The 23,205-nt window shown below is 43.8% G+C and overlaps 1 protein-coding gene across 4 annotated transcripts in view; it reads right to left on the reverse strand.

The window, feature by feature from the left end:
• SH3PXD2A (SH3 and PX domains 2A) overlaps positions 1 to 23,205 on the reverse strand; it is a 270,198-nt gene that overhangs the window by 55,542 nt on the left and 191,451 nt on the right. For 3 of the 4 annotated variants that reach the window (XM_064464085.1, XM_064464087.1, XM_064464088.1), the window contains one exon: positions 20,817 to 20,948. In XM_064464085.1, coding sequence (XP_064320155.1) covers positions 20,817 to 20,948 — 132 coding nt within the window. Of the gene's footprint in view, positions 1 to 20,816; positions 20,949 to 21,700; positions 21,852 to 23,205 lie in introns of those variants that run through there. The other variant, XM_064464086.1, reaches the window with a different exon arrangement.

Genomic DNA, 23,205 nt, shown 5'->3' on the forward strand with positions numbered 1-23,205 from the left:
AACTATGTCTCAGGTCTTTGGATGAGCCTATGCTTATTTATTCACAGCTTAGTTTTCAAATCTGAGCCAGAGCCAGCAAAGCTGAGTGGCTTCTCCAGATGAGGTCCTAGAAATTAGCTAAAAAGGTTTCAATACAGTGAAGTAAGAATGCTCAATTCCTTCCTCTCCAAACTAAACAAGGGTGTGCAAGAGGCACAGGAATTGCATAGCAAGTAGGAAAAAAAACCAAAACAACCCGAGATGAAGCCTTTATGACTGGGAAAGAAGTTACAAAACCTATTTCCAGCCCAAATATATAAAGAAATTTAAAATACAGCTTACCTATCTACCCCAAACATTGGGCTAACGTCAGGGACTGGTTTCAGGTTGGAGTTCAGGGAATTTCTCATCTGCTGCTTAAAGTGACCCTTCCTTTCATGAGATGCTGGTAATCCTATCCAGTTGCAAAGGTAGCACAGCAATAGAGGTCAAGAATAGGGAAAACAAGCACTGATAAGCATACTCTAGGGTATACATCTCAACTGCACAGTTTAGTTGCACTAAGTCTTAATACTATTTTTGGTCATTAGCTTCTGAGAAGCATTGCTAGGGCAGACTACATCGGTAATTTTTATTTGTTTTGAAACAGAAATAAATACTCAGAAGAGGTAGCAAAGCATGACCCCAGATCATTGTTTCTGTGCCTGTAACTATACCATTTAAAATGAGATCAATAGAAAGCCCTACTTTGCAAGCAAGATGCCTGTCCTTAACCAGAGCCAGAAGTCTCAGGACATTTCATTTAGACACAGCAAAAGACTTTACAACAGAGTTGAGGTCTTGATTAAGAAAACCACCAAAAAGAAAAGTGGCTGACGCACCCCCTGCCCGCTCAAGCAAGCTGTAAGTTTGAAGCAAAAGAACAAAATGAACTTTGGTTTGACTCCTCTGTGCTCGGAATTACTCTGCGACAACTATTCCCTGCTGCCAACACACACTCTGGCTCCAAGAACGGGGATGACGGCGTCCAAGCCAAACACACGCGTGGCTGGAGAGACTCGTGGCAGATTAGACAGCTCTTCTTTCTACCGATACATGAAATACATCTGGGGCACCCCGGCTATATTAAGGGCACATTCCTTGGCTGAGCTGATGTTTGTTGAGTACTGCTGCAGGCACCAGTGACGTTCATCTCTGGAGCACTGATATAGCACTTCCAGCAGCAACCCAAGCTGGCAGATGGAGATCCCTGGGAATAAGACTTGTGAAACACCCCTGAAGGGCTGATATTCTTACTCAGATTATCTAAAACCCAACGTGGAAAACATGCCAAAAGTATCCTTACTTTGAATCACAAAGAAGTGCTCAATAAGAGGCTGGATTTACAGAAAGCCAGCTGCAAAGGCAGTCCTTGGTCGTCAGTGTCAAAAGCATCTTGAGGAGTCTACTCAGATCTACAGATATAACTGTATGTCCAAGTCTAGCTCCTACCTCAAAGTCCAATATTCAACCATGTTGTGCATCTGGAATCAGGCTGTTCCCATTCCAGACACAGTACCTCTCTAGAGAATCTGTATCCTCCAGAGACCCAGGGCTGCAGACAGCCCCATTTCTCAAGGGTTGGGGTTGGTGGTTTGTTGTGGGGTTTTTTTTGTAGTTTTAAAATTATTTTTTAAAGTTTTCTTTTAAAAGGGAACAGAGATATTAGAAACTGCCATTACAGTGATGGTATTATCTAATGATAAAGTAAAAAATAGAATATGGAGTTCCTTTATTAGCCATTTCATTAAATATCAGCACTCTTTTATCTACTTTATAACTGGCTCATCAAGGAAGTATGAAAATTTACACTGAATTAGAGTTTAAGGGCCAAAACCAACCAAGTGTACCAGGCTCTCTTGGGTTTACATACCATGGCTTTTTCATGGATTTTGCAGTAAAATTTTCAACTGTAAAATATGAATGCCCAATTTAATAAGTACTAGTAACATCACTGCTCATGTAAATTGTAGGGTATTTGGTGGGGCACCAGAAGATTTAGTAAGGGAACAGTCATCTCTACCAGCAGTGAGCTCTTGCCCATGCAGCACAGACTGGGCCAACAAGAACTCCAGCACGTTCCAGTCCTTCTTGTGCTAGTCTCGCCACAATGTTCACACTTTGCAGTGGTTTCAAGTTTCCAAATCAGAAGCTTTGCTGGATTTCCAGTTTCTAGCTATCCCCATGCCAGCGAAACAAACAAAAAAAATCAAAAAAAGATTTTGAAGAATTTTAGATTTTCCAGACTGCATACCAGGCTTAATTCCTTATTCTCTGTTAGCATTGTCTATGAGTTCACTTGACGATTTTCAGCTCTTCAGATTTACAGCCATTCCTAGCAAAGTATTTCATACACAAATAAACGCAACCATCCTTTTTCTGAAGGCAACGGGAAAATATATAGAAAGCACACAGATGTTTGGCAAGTACATCAAAGCTAGGCTAGTCAGTACAAAAACCCTCCCCAAAACCCCTGACGTTCTCAGTGATTTAACAATACAATCAAATTTTAAGTATGAACAGAGGAGGATTCCAAATGGGTATATAACATCTACAATAATAAATTAATTGGAACTGCACAGAAACCTGGACTACAGCCATGTGCTATATTAAACATCTTCATGCGCCACTTCATTCTGTGAGGCCAGTCACACTGAGTCTGAGCAAATCTTTGTTTTTCACATTAATATGAAATCAGATGAGGCTGGGTAGTGATATCAACTCCTGGCCAGTAGGTATCAACTTACTGTCTTTGGCAAAGTCACGCTCGTGTTCTCTGCGTAGTTGGAGAATATGGTATTTGGCTCTTCAAACCCTGTGATTCGCTGCTGACCCATGTCCATTCACTTAGATGCTCTTGGATCTTTGGAAAGCAGAGAGCACTTTCCCCTCCGACAATATTTCATAACTTCAGCACGTAATACCTTTTCCAAAGGAGGACAGATGTGCAGGAGTAGTTTCAGTCTTCCAAGAAGTTTTCCATTAGGAACTTGATTTTTCTCTGGCTGTGTAGTCCGACAGCATAACCACACCCCCACGCAAGGCTGGAGGTGGGAGGTTGCTGCTCAAGCAATACTTGCTGCGAGCAGGCCATCCAGCTGAGGTACTGCCCGTTCATGCCCTGGATTCAGATGTGCTGCTGCGAGGAGGCCTGCCAGCACACAGCTACTCACCCTTTTCTTTTCTGAGGAGCTTTGAAAAGGGCATCATGGAAAGTTAGCTTGAGCCCAGCTTGTCTTAAAAGGGAAATTTCAGCCAGAAGCTATTATATCAAACATTTGGGTTTTTAAGGGGTAGAGAGGTATCATATTGGGTTGTGGTGGGGGAATGGCTCTATTTGGTTTTCAGAATATTGTATATCCTAGTTACAAGAACGCAGCCAGCAATAATACCTATCGCACTCACAGTTCAGGGTGGTGGGTTTGTTTGGGGGTTTTTTGTGTGGTTGTTTTTTTTTTTTTTTTTTAAAGTTTTGCAGGCTTTGAAGAGAAGAGGGAGGAAGAAGATCCTGAGCTCCAAGAATCTCACTCTTAGCATGCCAAAACCATCACTAGAAATGCCCAGATTTTCTACGACGGCTTGGATACATGCCACAGTAAAAGAAGCCACTTCATAGTAAGCTCTCATCCATTAGGAGACACATTTCAGGTCACTCAGCTTTAGGGAGAAGTGGCGACTTCCCTCTGCTCCAGGGAGACCCAGTCTGTGCGTGAACTGCTCCTGCCCAAACAGCCACCAGGCTGTTCAGTCAACCTGGGTGACTAAGGACACAAGCAAGTCTGCTGTCATATTCCACCAGAAGGCATCAAATCCATGATCATGTTCAAGGTGGATTACTACGGCTTAAAGTAGTAGAAATGCTGCAAAAAGCCGAAGGGAAAAGGAGTTGATGGGAAATAGGACAGTTGTATTCCTAAGTCTCCAAAGGAAAGTCGGGTTTTCAGTAGGGATTTGGAAGCTAGAAGCAGAAACACAGCCACAGGTTAACTTTGATATCTGCATGCACCTTAGGAAGCGTTATTTGTTTCTGCACATTCCTATTAGGGCACACTATTTTTTGCTTACTCTCCATTTTTTTGCCAGGAAATCCTGATGCTGCTGTCACATGATTAAGTCATCGCTCACTAATTCAGCAGAAACCTGACACTCCAGTGTCTTTGGCTGTAGCCACTGTACAAAGAGCATTTGGGATCCTGTGGCATCCGACAGCTTTCCCCTCCTCCAAGACAGACATTAACCAAAAGCCTCCTATCCAAAACAAAAAACACTAGACTGAACACAACCCATGTTCCTCCTATTTTGGGAAAGTCTGGGTTGGAAACCTAATTTCTCATCTTGAACCCATGTGTAGCTGTTTAAGCGTAGTTCAGGAGCCACATGACATTTACAACTTATTCCTGTGAATGCTATAGAAAACTAATAAAATAGTGAGAGTCATCAACAAAATGTACTACAAAATGCAACACAGAATAAGCTGGAGCAAACACTGATCGTATTCATACCACTGCTGCCCTCCAAGGACCTTCTGCGGCACAGAAGAGATGTCCTGTTAGGAAAAGGCAATGTAGTGACAAGTTGAAAGCTTGAAAGCTCCAGTTTTATAAAGGGAGGCTGGGCATTCGTCTCCCATTTCACCTCAAGCCTGCTCCTCACTTCCATGAGGAACTGCACTTGGGTTTTCCACAGTCTCTGCCACCTTTTCAGAAACTAGTCTTGAGCAGAAATGTCAAGTTTGTGCTGCTGCCAGTTCTTCAGCCCCTACTTAGTCACACCATAAAGTCCCCTCTACCTCTCAGTTCCCTTCTACCAGCCTTCAAATGGTAATTTCTGAACACTTTTGAGCAAAATTCCACCTACAAGATACTACTGGCTTTGAAATAGAAGATGACAAACAAACATCCCAATACAAACTGAAAGCACTTGCTCAAAAGACTCTACTACTGTCTCAATAGTTCTCCACTAGTCAACACCTTCCTTCCTTTCTGAAATGTACTTCTACCACGGTTCTTGGACCCTTTAAATCAGCAGCATCAAATTCCACTACAGATTCAGACTTTACAATACGACTTCAGTTCTCTAAGAACAGAATAAGAGTCTTGTGAGGTTTCGCTTCTGCCAGCATCCACTTCCAGGTTCTCCAGCTGCAGATACTGGAGAAACAAAACAGGACAGCTGTATATCAGCAGTCAGCCTCCAACACACTCAGGAGCTTCCTGGCTACCACTGCATTAGGAATTTCATGAGCTGTCACCGAACGAAGCTAGGTCCAGCTATGTGCCCGCTGATTTTGAACTGCATGGCTTGAAGCTGTACACATTCAGCAAAACAAACATCAAGCCCAGTCGGGCACCCAGTTAGAAGACCTAGGACAATCAGGAACTATTTGTGACCTCAGCAAAGCTGTTATTCACACCCATTCACTGGTGAAACTGTACAAGTCCAATCAATCACTGTCTCAGCATTGGCATTCCTGAATGTAAAGCAACAAAAGAGCAGAGAAAGATGGATGGGTAAACATGACTAGTTACACAACTAATTTTCTTCCTCCACACTAGAAGTTAGTGTAGACACCAGAGAGCACAGGAAGCAAAAAATTAAGTAATAGAGAAAGAAGTGCATGATAGAGGAATACATTTGAGTTGCTTTACCTTTCAGGCTAAAGGAACCTACTGTAACTAATGCACCTGGAGCGTTTTCAAGGATGCTGGCCACATACTACTCACAAACTTCATGGGATTAACACTACAGCCTGTTGGATGAATCACTCCTATACCTTTCTTTTTTTATCCCACATTAACATCTCAGAAGTAAGACAGGAATGGATTGCTCATAACATTCTCTCTCCCTTCTCTCCAAAAACTTGCAAAGGAGTTGTTACAAATTGGATATTACTGAGGCTACAGATACATTCCAGAGGAGTATGCATCACTGAAATAAAAGCACCTGAGTCACTTCACATCATTAGCTGTACTGTCTTCTGCCATTCTTTCTATGTCTATTTTTTATATCACAGATAGAAGTGGTCTGAAGTGTGAATTGGCCATTGGTAAGCATTTAGCTGAACCTCCTCCTTATCTCTAGGAACTAGCCTTTACAAATCCACTTTCTCCTACAAAGAGTTACTGTTCAGCTTCCAAAGTCAAACATAAGCAGTTCTGTTGTGGCTCCAGTTGAACAGGGGTGACTACAGTTGTAAAATTTGCTTTCTTAAGTGATGGCTGCTTTTACCAATATAGGTCAGGATCAGCTACAGCAATCGAGGCTCTTTCCTGCCAACTCACTTGCCAGAAAAACATTAAGTACCAATGGATGGTCTGACTCCAGAGCTCTACCTTATAAGTGCAATTCTAGTCCATCCACCAAGACCTGATGAAGGCACAGCTCAGACAGCTTCAGAAAAATGCCTCAGCATCACATTGTCGAGGTTAAAGCAAAACTTCAATCCCACAGAAACATGGGATTTCTATTTCCTTGAACTGAGGTATGTGCTGTGTTACATTTCCTTAGATCAAAATGTGCTCCTGACAGGTGAAATTAGCAGAGTATTTAGCTATGACAAAAGATCAAAAAGCATTAATCACATGGGATTCTTCACAGAAGGTATAGGAGATCAGTGGAAAGGAACAAGAAACACAGCAGAATATGTTATACCCAGGAAGGAAGTTGCTAATCTCCACCTGCATTCAGTTATCCTCATTTCAGGCCTCCCCTCCCACACTCACTTAAGCTTCTTCCAAATTTACCTGGGGCCAGTGAGATGGTCCACTTGGGAGTCTGCTTAAACAAGAGGCAAAGAAGAAATAGAGAAAGGATTTGGGGATACAGAGAAGAATTACTAGTTTAGGCAAGTTTCAGCTGAAGCAGATAGTGCTCCTGATGTACCAGGACCTAGCACTGTTATTTTACAGAAACCAGAGTAGCTCACCTGGCAGCCTGCAGCCTTCGCTAAGGTACTGATGAGTTTGGCCCAATTGCCATTTCTATTCCCGTCACTGGACCGCCCCAAGACACACTTGCTGAGCACAAGTGTGCAACCAGGCACTCAGCCTCTGCCATGTCTGCAAATAATGGGTGGGAAAAAAGGCCTTTGTGCAACTCAAGCACACCATGAAAGGAGGTCTCAACACTGGTATCTGTCACAGCATTGCAGAGGGTGGCTACATCTCATCTGTAATGGAAGTTTCCCTGAAACCACCAGCATTTTCCCATCAATGCCACTACACAATTCCTGATAGCGGGAGCCAAATTTAAATCAGTGTCAGCAAGCATCTTGCAAGCCATCCCAGAATCACGCACATTCTGCGGAGAAGCGTCCTCACTGGGGGATGTTGGTTTCTATTTAGGATTGTTTGCAAAGGAGACTGGGGTCACATAGGGAAAGCAACACCCTTTCATGTGGCTGGCTGTCAAACCTGGATACTTCTGCAAAAAAAGAACCAAAAAAACTTAACTTCCCAGTTCTAAGTTGCATAGAAGGATTCACACACCAACTCCCAGAGGCTTATTTCTTATTTTATAACCAACAGGCTGACAGCCCAGGAAGTATATAGTCAGCTCCAAAAATACACCAAAGACGCCTGGAATGACCAAGTGTGTAATTTAACTTGTAGCTGGTACAGGAACCAGTTCTGCTTGCTGTGCTCAGGAGGAGCAAGAGGCATTTTCTATAGGGCTCAGTAATCCCATTTGTCTGGTGATGGAAATAGCATCCCATTTCTGGTCATTCTACATTTATTCAAGGACATTTTGGTCACAGAAGGTCTACTTGAAGCAAGGGAATAATTTGCAAGCTCATCCTGAGCACAGCACCATCCTGTAATTTTGGTTCTTCATAGTCTGCAGAGAGTTTCCTTCTCAATAATGATAAGGAATTTAAGTCAGTATTAAGAACAAAACCTCAAAGAAACTGTCTCAGATTCCTAATCCTGTTTTCAGGCAAACAAGCAAGCTTCACCTTCTCTCCCATGACTCAATGTGTGCAACTTTCCCCCCTGCCCACACACAGAAATGCAGATTCTTCAAAGTGGTTTCCAGGGCACTGAATAAATTGGCCTTGAGTTTAATCCTAGGGTTTCAAATGCTCATGAATGATCTTCCCAGGTTCACGTTACCCATCCTGAATCTCCAGCTATACTCAGTTAAGACAAATAGGTCAAGTCTCTCCAAGCAGGTTTTCCTCATGCAGGGAGGCCTCCAATAATATCTACATGCTATAAAAGCCCATGTGGGAGACCGAAGTGCTATTTATGAACTTACCAGTGTTCAAGCCAATGTTTCAGGTTAAATATTAGATGCTGTTCATGTAATCCTAAGGTCACTACTACATGGAGTACCCTACACCCCCCATCATGTTTGATTAGGGATTGTGTTCAGGGCTTCCTTAATTTCATTTCAATTTAGCACACTGAAATTCGTTATTCCAATTGCCACATTGTGTATGCAGTCACCTAGACTCCCTAAGAGTTATGGTCCTTTAAGTATACATTTCACCTGCACATATGGTCACCGTTTGAGAGTCAGCACAGTGCCTCAAGACCTGGACATGAAATCATGAAGGTGTTATCTTAGACTCATCAGACAGCGCAGACATGTGCCTGCCAGTGTTAGCCTAGCTAGTCAAGCTGCTGCTAATATGAAAGAGCAACAACTTATTTTCTCTTTTATCCAAGTATCAAACCAGCCTGGGATTCTTAAGCAAACATATGGCAGCTGTATTAATATAGGAGCAAAGTGCAGCTAGGTGTGTAGCATGAGTACACCCAGCATTGCCCTTACCCTCCAACTACTGGGAGATATGCTTGCATTAAACTGCATCCCACCAGCAGGCTTACCAGAAAGGGTGCTTGCACACAATGGGAGAGAGGAAAAGATTAGCAGGAGGTGGTTTGCAAACAGAATTAAAACAACTTTTCAAAGCAACAGGCTAGTGCTTTCCAGCATGCATTTGCATTGTGGGGAGAAATAGGAGATATAGACTCAAGTGATGTCTGGGAAATACTTGGCATTATCACCAAGTTGAAGTTAGACTACGTTGCCAATATAACTGCAGTCCAGTTTCATTTGAAAGAAAGTGATGTCCCATTGCATGTGAAACTTTCAGATGAAGTCACACAGTATCAAGATGCAAAAAACCAAACCGGCCAATAAAAATAGTAAAGAGAAGCCAGCCAGTAAAATAGAGATCCAAGAGAGCTCGTCTCATCCCCTGAGTCTTCCAGAACTGCTTCAGTTGATCCAGCCGTGAGCCAACATCTTTCTACCACAAAAATAATTAAAGTCTCCATCAAGAACGCTGGAAAGTCTGATGTCCCAGCCTGAGGGGCAGATGGGAAGAGCCGACATATGCCCCTCTGTCAAGCCACCCCCTAAATCTAATTGTATGATGAAATTCCTAAGCAAGACAACTACTTCTATAGGTTTTGCTTAAGCTGAAGACGGACAAGAAATTGGTTTGTGGGGAAACTCAACTCTTTTTAACACAAAAACCAAAAGAAAGGAGTTATGTTGCTGGTCGTAACTGAAACACGTCTGCTAATGATTACAGCCTTCATTTTACTGCCAAAGTATTATTAGAACTGCTTATTTGCTGTGCAGCTTGGGGAAAGAAAATCTCTTCCATCCTTTATTAATCTTGTCCTCATCTGACACAACAAAAATGCACCATCAGTCTTTTGCTTACTTAGAAAAATGGGCCTGAAAGTCACCACAAGAGCCAAAGCCTTTGTGTATAATTACTTTCTTGATTAACTGGAACAAAGGGCGAAAGACATCAGTCACTATGCATTAAGTTTAGTATTTCAGGCTTATTTAAAGCCATTTCAGTGACTTGCTTTCTCTAAAAGAGATTTTGATATAACAAAAACCTATGAAAACAATGCTTTTTCTTTTTTTAAAAACAAGGCAGTCACGTCCCAAGGAACATAGCCCACAAGGTATCTACAGGACTCATTGGAAGGCCTCAGTAATATCCTTGTATCTTCTTGGCTTCAGGTAGTTTCTTGCAGCAGCGCTGAGCTGGTGACCTATTTGGCCAATATAGGAAACCCAATCATTAGAAAGTTTATGTATTCTAATACGAAAAGCAGATTTTCCTTGGAAACATTTTCTTGGGGCAGGTTTCAGGGTCCTAAAACTGGCAGTGACTGCATAAACAGAGGAGGTAATGAGTAAAGGCTCCAACCAGGGATGCTGTGTAAAATTTTTTCCTTTTCAGCCTGCCATCCTAGGCTCCAAACAGGGTATGCAGTGGAAACAGAATTTAACTATCTGCCTGAGTACAAAGTCTCAGCATAGCAGGATTAGATGAGAAGGGAAAGAGGAGGGAAGTTGCAGGCAGCTGGAAATTTCAGAATTGAAGTTTTCAGAGGCCTGGTAGAATCCATTGTTTAGGAGTACCTGGCTGTGTTGTATGGCAAACTCAAAGGTAGTATTACTTGCTGTCTTGGCTGTCCCATGCTTACTGATGTGCCCTGCTCCTCTGAGGCTAAATTGTCTTTTTAGACAATTAAATCTTCAAGTCTGTGTTTCAGTGGCCACATCCCACCCTCTCCCCAGCAGCCAGACTAACAGGGCAGTCTCAGAAGTCCTGGAGCATATTTCAAGCCCACAGCTACCAATCATGAAGTCCAGACAGGCTTCTTCCCACTTCTGCTCCTAGAGGGGATCTTAAGGGTCTCAGCCCCTTGGATATGGGGGAGTTAAAACAGCAGCAGATAAGAAACAATCTTTGCAAGGGCTGACATTGACTTTTTTTGCCCTTTGAACTACACTCTTGGGGTTTGAAGACAAGAAGTCTCTACACGTGCTGACTGGGCAACCATGTGGGACTTCTTTCAATCCTGCCTGTGTGAAGGCTTAGCCCCTGCAAGTAGGCTTGCTCTGCGGGGTCATGCAAGGTGGGGGAATTCCTCTCTCTGGGCTCCCACTCCCATTTCTTGAGAACTAGAGAACTGTAGAACTAAACAGGTAGTATTTTGTTCCACATCAAGCCAGGTGGAGGGAAGTGTAAAATGGAACCTGTTTTCTTCAGTGGAATGCTTAGAAAACAGCAATTGGGAAAAACCCAGCCCTAGAGATGCGTATTTAATACATCTGGAGACTTCCTATTCTCAGCAATAACCCTTCCCCCCAGCTTATGGAAATTTGGGGATGGGGGAGAGTTGTCCCACAGAGACAGGATATCAGCTAAAGAAAAGGCAAATGAATGCAAAAGTCAAAGTGGTCGGACTTCAGATGTTTCCATAAAAAGGAAAAGACACCCATGTAACTGAACTAGCCCTGCTAGAATACCAGTTGCCCAAGATCAAGATAAAAAATGGGAATGGGACTAAAAAAAGTTAATATAGAGCACACACTATAGCCCAAAATATTTGAAAAAATATGCTCTGAAGGGATGATTTCAAATTGGAAGTTCAGTTTTATTGTGTGTCCATCTGGAGAGGTGTTCCTTTAAAACATTTTAAAAGCCAACACTACATAGAGGGGAGATCATGCTTGACCAAACTGATAGCCTTCTACAGTGGCATGACTGGCTGGGTCGACGAAGGGAGAGCAGTAGATGTTGTCTATCTCGACCTCAGTAAGGCATTTGACACTGTCTCCCATAGCCTCCCCATAGGCAAGCTAAGGAAGTGTGGGTGATGTGGAACGGATTGAGAGCTGGCTCAACAACAGAACTCAGAGGGTTGTGATCAACGGGGCAGAGTCTGGATGGAGGCCTGTCAGTAGTGGTGTTCCCCAGGGGTCTGTGCTGGCTCCAGTCCTGTTCAACATATTCATCAATGAACTGGACAAAGGGATAGAGTGTAACCTCAGCAAGTTTGCTGATGATACCCAGCTGGGAGGAGTGGCTGATACACCAGAAGGCTGTGCTGCCATCCAGCGAGAGCTGGGCAGGCTGGAGAGCTGGGCCCAGGGGAACCTCATGAAATTCAACAAAAGCAAGTGCAAGGTCCTGCCCCTGGGGAGGAACAGATGTGGCCTCATTAGGGCAGAGTAGAGGGGGAGGATAACCTCTCTCAACCTGCTGGCCACACTCCTTTTAATCCAGTTTTGGTCCTCCCCAGTTTAAGGAAGATGTGGAACTCCTCAAGCAAGTCCAGCAGAGAGCTAGGAAGATGATCAGGGGACTGGAGCATATCCCATATGGTGAAAGGCTGAGTGGCGGGTTTGTTTAGCCTGGAGAAGAGAAGACTGAGGGGGGATTTCATAAATACCTACAAATATCTAAAGGGTGGGTGTCAGGATAATGGGACTAGGCTGTTTTCGTTACTGCCCAATGACAGGACAAGGGGCAACAGGCACAAGTTGGAACACGGGAAGTTCCAGCTGAACATGAGAAAAAGCTTCTTCCCTGTGCAGGTGCCAGAGCAGCGGCACAGGCTGCCCAGAGAGGCTGTGGAGTCTCCTTCCCTGGAGACATTCGAAACCCACCTGGGTGTGTTCCTGTGCCCCCTGCTCTAGGTATGCCTGCTCAAGCAGGGGGGTTGGACAAGATGATCTCCAGAGGTCCCTTCCAATCCCTACCATTCTGTGATTCTGTGATCTGATAGGTGCTATTAAAGAGGCGAATGCTTTTGAAGAATATTTCGAGGAATAGAGGTCATGACCCCATGACCTCTATTTTGTCCTTATAATTTGTTAATCATTCTTCTCCTTCTACAGGAGAAGGAAAAGAAGCAACATTGCTTAGAAAATAGTAATTTATTTCTTACTACACTGAGAACCTCCATGATTAACCCGAGGGAACAACAGTACTAAACCTTAGCAAGGCTTTATGAATGCACTAAAAGTCACTATAGTACGACATTCAGCTGCCCTCATCTCAAGTGGGACCCAAATAATACAAGCCACCAATCAACTCCTCCATCCCAACAAGCAACACTTCCCTACCAGCAGAGCTCCAGAGCAGTCTAGAGGTGTCCCAGGAAAGCTTCAGCAGAATTAGGCATTGCAAAGGGCATAGTGTTACCAGACAGCCGTATTTCAAGTGTTCATAATGAGTTTGTCACCAAGAAGTCAGATCAACTACACACTGCAACTCAAAGCTGGGCAAAGGAAAACCACGCAAGGATGTCTATGAAACATAGAAGGGCTTTGCAGAAGACACAGAAACGTCACAGCACAATTAAAGGGACTATCTCTCCTTGTCACAGGGCTGGAACAAGTATTCCCAGCAGAAAAGCAGGAGCTGACCACAGTCCCTTTGCAGAGTCACAAAACTGCAGGTATTTCAGAGGTGGCCATGGAGAACCACCTCATTTTCCAGTGACAGAGGTCAACTACAAACACCAGAGTATTAACAACCCTGCTTAGGTTTTAGCATAAAGAATTATCTTCCGAGCTCTTAAACACAGAAACAAATATCTCTTGCCATGTAAGTTACTAAGTGGGGGAGAGAAAAGCCATTTAGACACCACAGGATAGCAGCATGAATATTACAACACATTCATAATTCAAGCATTTTGTCTTACACAGCAACCTCCCAACCTCAGCTAAGATGCTGGTGTGGTGATGCTCAAGCGATAGGCAGGTCTAGAAACACCAGTCACACCAGTCTGAAATGCTTATCTTTCAAGCCTATGTACAGGGCAGCCTTGAACTGCAGCTCAGAGGTAACCACTTCAGAAATGTTGTGGCGTGCTTCCTTTCTGGGCACAGTAAAACTAAGTTCTTGAAACTCAAATGAGGGATTCAGCCATACCAACATCCTTTGCCTGCTAAAGTTAAACAGTCAGAAGAAGGAAGCAGCCACTACCTCTTTACACTTGCAGAGGCGCACATTTAAAAATCCAATCAGATTAGAAAAAAGGCAAGAAAGAGAGGGATCAGAAAACAGCTTACAAAACAGAATCACCAGAGAGGTCAGGGTAGGCTGTCAAGGGCTGCTTCTAGCTTAATACAGCTGCTACAGTCATTAGACAGTGTCACCCCACCCTTGGGCTCCCAGGGGCAAGAGCAGAGGAAGGAGGGCTCCTCCTCATCTCCTGCTGACCCAGCTGTTTCTGGTGTGAGTGTAAATTCTCTCCATCGATTCAACATTTTGCAAACAGGCCACTGGAAGAGGGAGTGCCTGTTTTCAGGGTTGGTCAGACACTGTATTCCCAGAAAGGAGCTGTTCTCCAGTGAGAACTTGCCTAGAGCAAGTCATTGCATGCAGTTTTACCCCTCTGCTCTAAGCTTGTCTCAGGCCTCCCCCAGAGCCAGCACAGAGTCTGGCTTAGTCTACATGTTTCAGTCCATCCCATCAATATACCATTGACTCAATTTCCATTGACTACTTTAAAACAAGGCACTCAGGCTCCCTCCATAGACACCAGCCTCCAGATAGCCAAAGTTTAAAATAAAACTCACCCTTCGCAACCAGACACACCAGCAGGATGCTTTGCTTATACTGTTGCAAAACAAAGCAAGAGAAGAACCAACATTGATTGCTGCCTCCAGAAAGCCTGAAGACAAAAGACACTGGCACTTGCTTGTCTCACTGCAGCATCGAGCATTCTTACCCTCACCACAGATATCTCAAACTCTGCCTGCACAGAGAAGCCTTCCTCCAGCCCTGAGCTGCAAGATTCGAAGGAGAAAAGTGTCTCTGCTTTGCCAGCATTATCCCTGTTTGGAGGGAAAACTTCTACAACCACTGTTTTTTAGGACATTCAACAACTTTCCAGTAACTCCTAGCCAGAAATTCCTAATCACCCACCCTGCCTCCTCAGATGACCTGTGTTTATCTGCCTTAGTACATACACTCTGTGCAGAAAACTGCAGTAGGGCAGGAACTGATTAATAAGTGAATCAAGTATCTACTGCTACAGGGCTGGTGACAGGCCCAGAAAGGCTGGATGCATGTCAAGGCAACACTGCATTCAGAACAGGGCACTGGAATCTACAGAGCTTTGTTTTTGAAGGAGTTTGGGGTTATCCTTCCATAACTCTCTAAGCAGATAATAAGCAGAGCTGAGTTCAAGAACACTGGTGCATACAGGAGTAGTTACACAAGGTATCCCAGGTATTTACTGGTGACCACTCACCTAAACCTGTCTTCTGGAATGAAGCCACCGGTGCTAGAGGAAAAGTGGTCAACCTACATAAGTGTTTCTCCTCCTCAAACTCCAGGCACATCTCAAGGACTGATGAAGACAAAAGTCCACGGGATAAGGGAGTATTTACTTTTTGTATTATGACCACACTCTCTTACAAGATTTAAAATTCAAAATTCAAATTCATGCTAGGAAGAAATGGAAATGCAAAGTGCAGTAGCTTTCTCAGAGCAAACAGCAGGGCAGACGTACAAACAGAAGTCAACTCCCGAATCACCTCTGATGGACCACGCTCTCCTGAAATGCTTTGTAAGGAAAAAATTAGCTTTCCAGGGAAAGCCAGCATGCACAATTGCACCTAAAATAAAGCATGATGTTGGCAGTTAGGCATACTGTCTCTGGCAACACATCCAACCAGTGGCTGCACAGCTATTGACATTTCACAAGCAGACATGGTATCTGCATTTGCCATTTGGTATAGGGCTACAGTGGCATTTGAAGCCTAGGACACTGCTAGCATATCACTTATCTGTTAGAATAAACAGAAGAATGCTGGATTTTTGCCAGATTTTGCAAGATGATAATACTAAAGCTCAGGGACATTTGCTAGCAGTGCGCATAGTGCCATGCTCCACCCGTGTACAAAGTGGAGATCACGAAGACAACATCCTAGAGAAAGGGGCAAAGCAGACACAAGACAGAAAGAGTTGTCTTTACAGAATTTAAAACAAAAAAACCACCACACTAAAGAAAAGGGACAAAAAAACCCCCAAACCCAAACAATGCTACCTGCAAAAGCAGGCATGACAGAGGGGATATAGGGATGAAAGGTGATCCATGAAATGAAAAAAAAAAAACCAACCCCAATTTCTCAGTTTCTGTCTGGACCACTTTAATGCTGTGTCTTTAGTCAAGATGGAGTAATTCATGAAGAAAGTAAACCTGGCCCAATTTGGTACCAAGTAAATCCACTTAATCCCAGAAAGCAATGCCTTCAAATAAAGCATGCTGTGTTTCTCATGAAGAGGCAGAAGCCAAACTCAAAAAGCCCTCAGTCTAAGAGGATGGATTTTGCAATAGGGAAGCTAGTGTATCCCCAGGAGTCAGGGTCACAAGAGAGCTATGACCTCTTTATGTCTCCCCCCCAAATTATGACTGCAGCCAGCGAGCAGCACAAGTGAATCCAAATGGTGATGCAGAGCCCATTGCCAGGCTCACGCTAATCTCCAACACTGTGGACAACCAGAAAGTCCCAAGACCCCTAAGCCAGGCCGCTGAGACAAGCGGAGACCTTCCTTATGGTGATACTTCAGTGCCATGTCCCACATTCCAGCCAGGAGAAGGGCAGCTTCCCTTCCCAGAGATCCCTTTGGGTCCTGATAAAGTTACACTAGCCATAGTAGCTTTGTTTCACATATTGCATATACTATAATATTGGAAATTGGTCTGCAGTTATGTAATCGCAAAGGAAACAGCTATGGTCCCGCTCAGCCCAGCTGAAAACACCATCCCACAACGCTTCCACGGCAGACATGGCTCCTGGGGGCTGCAAGGGAAAAGCCCCCATCCTGCCTGTGAGCAAAGCAGCAACAGCAGAGGCGGAGGTGATTGGGAATATTCTTATACTTCACTGTTTGTCAGGTTTTCCATTGCAAACACTGCTGCATAGTTTATAGCTTGACTGTTTCAAGCCACATCCACACAAAACTTGGCAGAGAGGGAGCTACTCTGGCCCGGTCCCTCCTCCTCCTACCTTAAAGAAATCTGTGTCAGATTCCTGCTTTCAAGTCACAACATTTGTTTTCTGCAGCAGAAATACATTTAAGTCATTCCACAAGGTTTTTTAGTTAAGATTTAGAAGAAGCCTATGTACTTGACAGACAAGACTCAAGTCAACTATTCACATTGCTGTTCTGAAACAGTTCAGAGATGTTTAAATAGTGTTGGATGGTGCACATTAGTTGCATGGTGCATTTAAACAAATCACAGTCACTTCCAAAAAGGAACACAACCATTAACTTCAGCCTGTTCCCAGGCACCATCTGGAGAGACTGTAAACCTGTTTTCTTCCTTATGGATTTGTGACCATTGCTACATGCAGATTTACCATCTCAGCTGAGGGGAAGGAAAAAAAAAAAAAAGCAACAAGAGATAAATACCCATCAGATACATCAGGCACACTGTGGGTCTTCTGCTCATGTAACCAGAATTCAGAAGGTCTAAAGGACAATTTTTGTTGAGCTAATATAGGTATTTGCTGCAAAAACCAAGTGTCAAAGTAGAGCTGGTACATTACTAAATTTATTCTGAAGTACAGAAATCCTACAGATTTTTCAGTCTAGCAAGTTTTGCTTCTGTGGCAATTACAGCAATCAGGTTACAGTGACCCACGGGCTTCGTAACTGAGACAAAGGGTTTCGGAAATCATTCACCACATATGCTGCACTGACCTTGCTTTTAAGTCATAATACTGAACCGAAGTTGCAACTTGAAGTGATGTCCAAGTCATAACTTTCATTGGCCCAATAACAAAGACAACCTTATCCAACTCTTAGTGAAAGTGGAAAACTAAGTATGAGGCAAGGCCCGACCTAATGGGTTTGCACATATCTGACTGAGATGCCTTGAATCCCATCGCTGATATGGGAAAAGTAACACTGAGTAATACTATGTAGTAACTGCAACACACTGTTACTTAAGATGAAGTTAACGTAGCTTGATGATAACCAGGTAAGACTTTGATAAATCAAATGCCAGATATTTTTTCCCTTCTACCTCTGGCGTATACACTGGCCTTTGAAAGCAGAGTGGGGTACACAATTTGAAGGCAAGCAGAGGAGATGGTAACTCTAGCTTAGGCCCTAGAAGCATTCAGAAGAAAACATCCAGCAGGACATGAAACAGGCACCATTGCTTGGAAACAACTTTTGAGCCTCCCTGTGTAAAAAAGCAGTATAGGGCCATCTGACTAGTAAAGTGAAGGTGTTTCTTTCCTACAAAGCCATGCAACGGATCCAAGTTAAGGTTTCCCCCACTCGGGGCAGGGAGAACACAATACCAAACCATTTAAGTGTCCCTAAGCATCAACATGCAATCCTATTCAGGCAAGGCTTTTAAAAATCAAGCAGTCATCCATGCTATGCGGTATATACATTCATACATATCTAGCTTCCCCGAAGTAAAGTTAAAAAACCCAAACCCAGACATATGATATGCTATATGCATGCATACACACAAGGAGATTTGAGATATTGACCCAGCAGCACACCCAATGCACACTCTCCAGTCTCATGGGACTTCTCAGCCCCACAGCTGACAAGTTATCAAGCCATTCTTCCTTCCTTTCACTGAAGGAACTGTCCCTGCTGCAGGTGACATCCAGAACGCCTTTGCTTATCTGGATCAGAAGAAAAAGCCTGATTTACACAATCACAGCTATAGTTTCACAACACTTAAGCCAACATTGCACATATGTGGTAACTCATCTGACTGCATGGCTTAGTCCAATAAGATTTTCTTAAGTAGCATATCCCCATGTTCTTAGAAGTTATAACCACATCTTCCAGGCATGCTTGCCTACACTAAACAGATACCCAATTCAACCAACTGAAGAGTTTAAAAAATTAACACTTGAATAACTTTTGCTAGCTTTATTACATGCCATTTATAGGTATTTCTTGTCTCTTCAGATGAAGATATCATATTATTTAGTAGTTCCTGTGGTATCCCCAACCTAGGAGGGATGAGAGTATATGTTTGGAGTCCTGTTCTTGGAGCAACTAAAACATGAATTCCCTGCCAGAACAGTTTAGACAAGCATCTAAAGCAAATGATGCTCTCTCCATCACCAAATCCGTGGTTGTTTTTTATTTTTAATATGTATCTCAGTATTTAACTATCTGTACAAATATAAAGGACAAGATCATAACATGGAGTTTGGTGCTTCAGACTTCCTTTCTTGTTTATATGGACAATAAGAAATCTGGCTGCTAAGCATCAGAATATGGTCTTAAAAACTGTAATCCAAGTTCAAGAATGTTTCCTTAGAAGAGTCACATTTCTGGACCCAGTAATTAAATTCAAACCCTGACACTCTCCATTTATATCTCCACATACCACGTGGTTCAATACAATATAATGTGAACTATGCAAGGCAGAGGCACCACATTAAAAACACAAAGAAATTGTAATTTGGAATTCAGACACTTCTTGCATTATTTAACAGCCCAATTCCCTTGGCTCCATAAGCCATTTTCCAAGACAGGGATGTCATGGATATGAATATAAGTTGCCACAATAACCAGGCTTGTTCTGACAGCAGTAACACCCATTATTGACAGTGAGGAGCCCTCGGGCTTGGAAGGGAGGATGCTTGTCCACTAGCCCAGACGCAGTTTAAGAAGTCAAGACATTCCCCCTGCCCCCTTCAATCATAACTATTGCTTTTAAGTGGGGCAGGTGAGCATTTTGACTTCTACTAGCTTTGTAAGTGACACAGTCAATACCCAGGAGACAGGGATTTCTGTTCACACTAGCCAGTTCATTTCCACGCAGTATCCTTTTGGACACTACACTAAATCACTGGCCAGCAACTGGCTGCATTACTTTGAGCCAAACAAACACCAGGCTTTCAAACAGCAGAGAAATAATCATTCCATTACAAGAAAAATAAATAAAAATTTACAATGCATGGTCATCTCTGTGGATAACATGACTCAGAGCTCTGGAGGATGGATTCAAGTCCCAGGATCAGGGTGTCCTGGTTCCCCCAAGGTCTGGCATGCCCAGCATGCTCCAGAGCCAGCCAGCCATGACAGCCCTGCATGTGGAGCTACAACGACATCAGCCTTCGCTTGGACGGCTCCAAACACGAGCAGCTCCTCTGGGTGAGGGCACACAAGTCATGAGTGGGATGGAAACCAGTCCTGGACAACAGTTCTGGATTAACATACAAGGAGCACTAGTGGGGAGGAGGGGGATGCTGCTGAAGACAGGCAGTTATTCAAACCAGCTACTAATCTGCTCCAACCACTCACAAGTAGAGTCTCCTGCATTTGTTCAGCCTGACCCAAAGCTACCAGACATTCGAGAGTTAAAGTACACAAACAACATCTATACAAACAGCTTGCCAAAAATCTCATTTTCCAAGTGGAAGCTCGTTATTCCAGGGATGGCAGAAGGGATTTCATCTTGCTTTTACATGACTTGCTCTGCCTCCTTGCCTCAAAATTCTCCAATCAACACTTCTTGCAGAAGTTTTGAAACTGTGCTTGGCCACGTATTTATCTACGCACATTCTCTCCCCTCCCTACTGAGCTCAGGCCACAGGCTAAGCTGTCAAGCCAAGTTTCATCTCAAGCAATTTTTAAACACTCATCCTATAAATCCTCCAAAAAGGGAGTTAGTAATGGAAATGCTGACAGAGACTTGAAGAGACAGCAGGGCAACTATGTCAGTCTACTATACATCAGCTTCATTAGCTGCAGATCCTTCTCTCCTTCACCCTCATTTTCCTTTAGCCATTAGCTACTTCAGCTAATTAATGCACAAAACCTATGAAACATTCTTACACTAGAAGGCAACATTTGGCCCTAAGCCCAAGTCAACATTAAGAAACTTCAACATCCTCAGCCAGACATAGTAGCTGTACCAGATGGAGCTAACGTACAGCTAAAAGTCGTGATGAGGAAACTGAAAGAAGAGTAACACATGCAGAAAATCAGACCATTGGAAGAGGGAAAAGCAGCAAATGTGTCTTACCGCTTTCGTTTTTCTCTATGACATCCACAACCTCTCCAGCCTGGAGGCTGATCTCAGAGTTCTCCTGCTTCTCATAGTTGGACACCACCACATATTGCTCCAGGATCATGGGTTCGGAGCTAGCATCAGCACCTGGGGAAGGGAAAAAGCAAGCCGTAAGCCAGCTTCCAGCCATGGCTCCTCGAGAGCGACCTCCGTCCATCCGATTCACGACAGGCCAACTTGTCACCAGAGCCAGGCAAATCAGCAAACAACCTTGGCTCGCAGCATATCCCCAAATGGCTGGCCATATAGAAACAGCCTCCTCTGGCCCACAACCCAGCAGCACAGAGGGACATTGGAGAGAAGAAAAAGAAAAAAGGGGAGGAAAAAAAAAAATACAAAAAGGAGCCGAAAACAGTAAATTATTTGCAAAGTTTCATGATGGATTCTGAAAATAAACCTCTTCCCAACATGGTTTCCACACTCCTTGCTCCCATTCAGAGAGAAAAATCCTGGGCAGAAGCAGCATAAATCCACAGCTGAGCCATCCCCCCAGTAAACCCAAAGGAAAAAAAAAACAGCTCTCCCCTTGGCGGCTCAGCTCCTTCTCCACTCTAAAGGCTTGAGCTGAAAGTCAAGAGGGGGCTGTAGATGCCAATCATATTCGTCTGCACTGCAGCCCTTAAATAGAAACACATGAGTGGGATTGAGAGAGAGGGAGGTGGGGTGGAAGGAGAGAGGGGAGGGCGGCGAAGAGTGTTTACTTGAAACAGAAGAAGAAAAAAGTTATAGTGCCAGATCCTTGCTGAAACACAGCCACCCCCCGCCTGCCCCCCGCCAGCCCCGCAGTTCCGCATTCCCTGAGGCAGAGCAGCCCTGAGCAGGACAGGGGTACAGCGCACTCCAGCTTCCCCCTCTCCACTGCCCTTCGGTGCCTTTTTGGAGCCCTTGGAGCCAACCTCTCCGGTTGTTCGGTTTCTCTTCGTACTGAGAGTTTTTGGCTGCCAGAGCCATTTATGAATGAGAGTAGGCTCTCACACAAATGGGGTGAAAAAAGGGGCAAAATAACCATTCTCCTTCCGTCCCCCATACTCCTGGACTTTCCTCTTGGGTTTTTGATTTCTGTTTGTTCCACCCCCTAAACCAAATTGTGCATTTCAGGGTGGAGCCGTGTGGCGGGGACGCCGCTGTGCCAGATACGGAGGGAGACCTCCCTGCACTGCCGCTTGCCGTACAAGACACATCTCTGCTCTCTGGTGCAACGTAAACAGTGCGGCTGGGGCCTCTGCATCCCCAAGCCCAGGCACAGACTGACTGTGCTCTGCCTGGAAACTGCCTCAAATAGTCATGAAAACTTTTAGGACATCAGGGTTTCTTTACCCTCATTTTACACTCTTCAAAGCGTCCAAGTGTCAGACTAGAGCAAAACGCACCTACAACTTCTAAGATCCAACATGCCTTAATGCAAAATTATTTTACAGGTTTCCTGAATTACAGCAACCTATATTAGGGCAGAGCAGTTGGGGCCAACAGCATTATTATACATTTTATGTATTAAGAGGCAGTTCCTGTCTCTCTAGATTAAGACACAAATGGAAAGGGGAGACAGAAAGAGATATATGACTTGCTGAAAGTCCCATTTCACGTGACGGGGCAGAGCCAGGAGCAGACTCCAGGTCTCCTGAATCTCTGATGACAAATTGGCTACAAGAGTCGGGAAGGAAGCAGCATGGTCTGAAACTGTCCACCAGACAAGTCAGGGGACTGACAGCCAAGCACAGGATGCTCAGTGCTGTATTACCAAATGCAGCGTGTTCATATGCGTTTGGCTGAAGATGCAAAGTGATTCTACAGACAAATAATTAGCATCCCTGCCAAGAAAGAGGTAAAGAATGCATCAGCCATTAAAACAGCATCCTGTGAAATGAAAATCCTAGAACAAAAAGCAATTAATCCAACCATTTCCTGAAAGGAAACAATATCACAATGCTGCCCTTTGGACCCGATTTAAGAAATCTATAAAATTAGAATACTTCTTTGCTCCCTAAGTGTGCCTCTGACTCTCCTCAGGTTACGTAGGTTAATTTTCTTTAAAGAGGAATAATCATCTCTAGAAGTTTGTGTTTAAGAGATTTAGCTATTCTATAGGTATTTGAACCACAGCCAATAGCAGGAATAGGGGGAGAAGACCATGAACTGACAACATTTAAATTTGTAATAGGTATTTTTACCACAGCTGTTCATTTCAAGTAAAATCATGCTTCTATTCATGATGAATCAACCTGACTTGTGTGTTCTGGTTTAAACCAGTGCCAAGTGGGTTACCTAGAGTGTGATGAGATACTCTCCCATTTCACACTGCTTCCCACACCTTCACTTCTCCAGTCCAGAATGGGGCAGCATTATC

Source organism: Phalacrocorax carbo, chromosome 12, assembly GCF_963921805.1.
Source record: "Phalacrocorax carbo chromosome 12, bPhaCar2.1, whole genome shotgun sequence".
Lineage (NCBI taxonomy): Eukaryota > Metazoa > Chordata > Aves > Suliformes > Phalacrocoracidae > Phalacrocorax > Phalacrocorax carbo.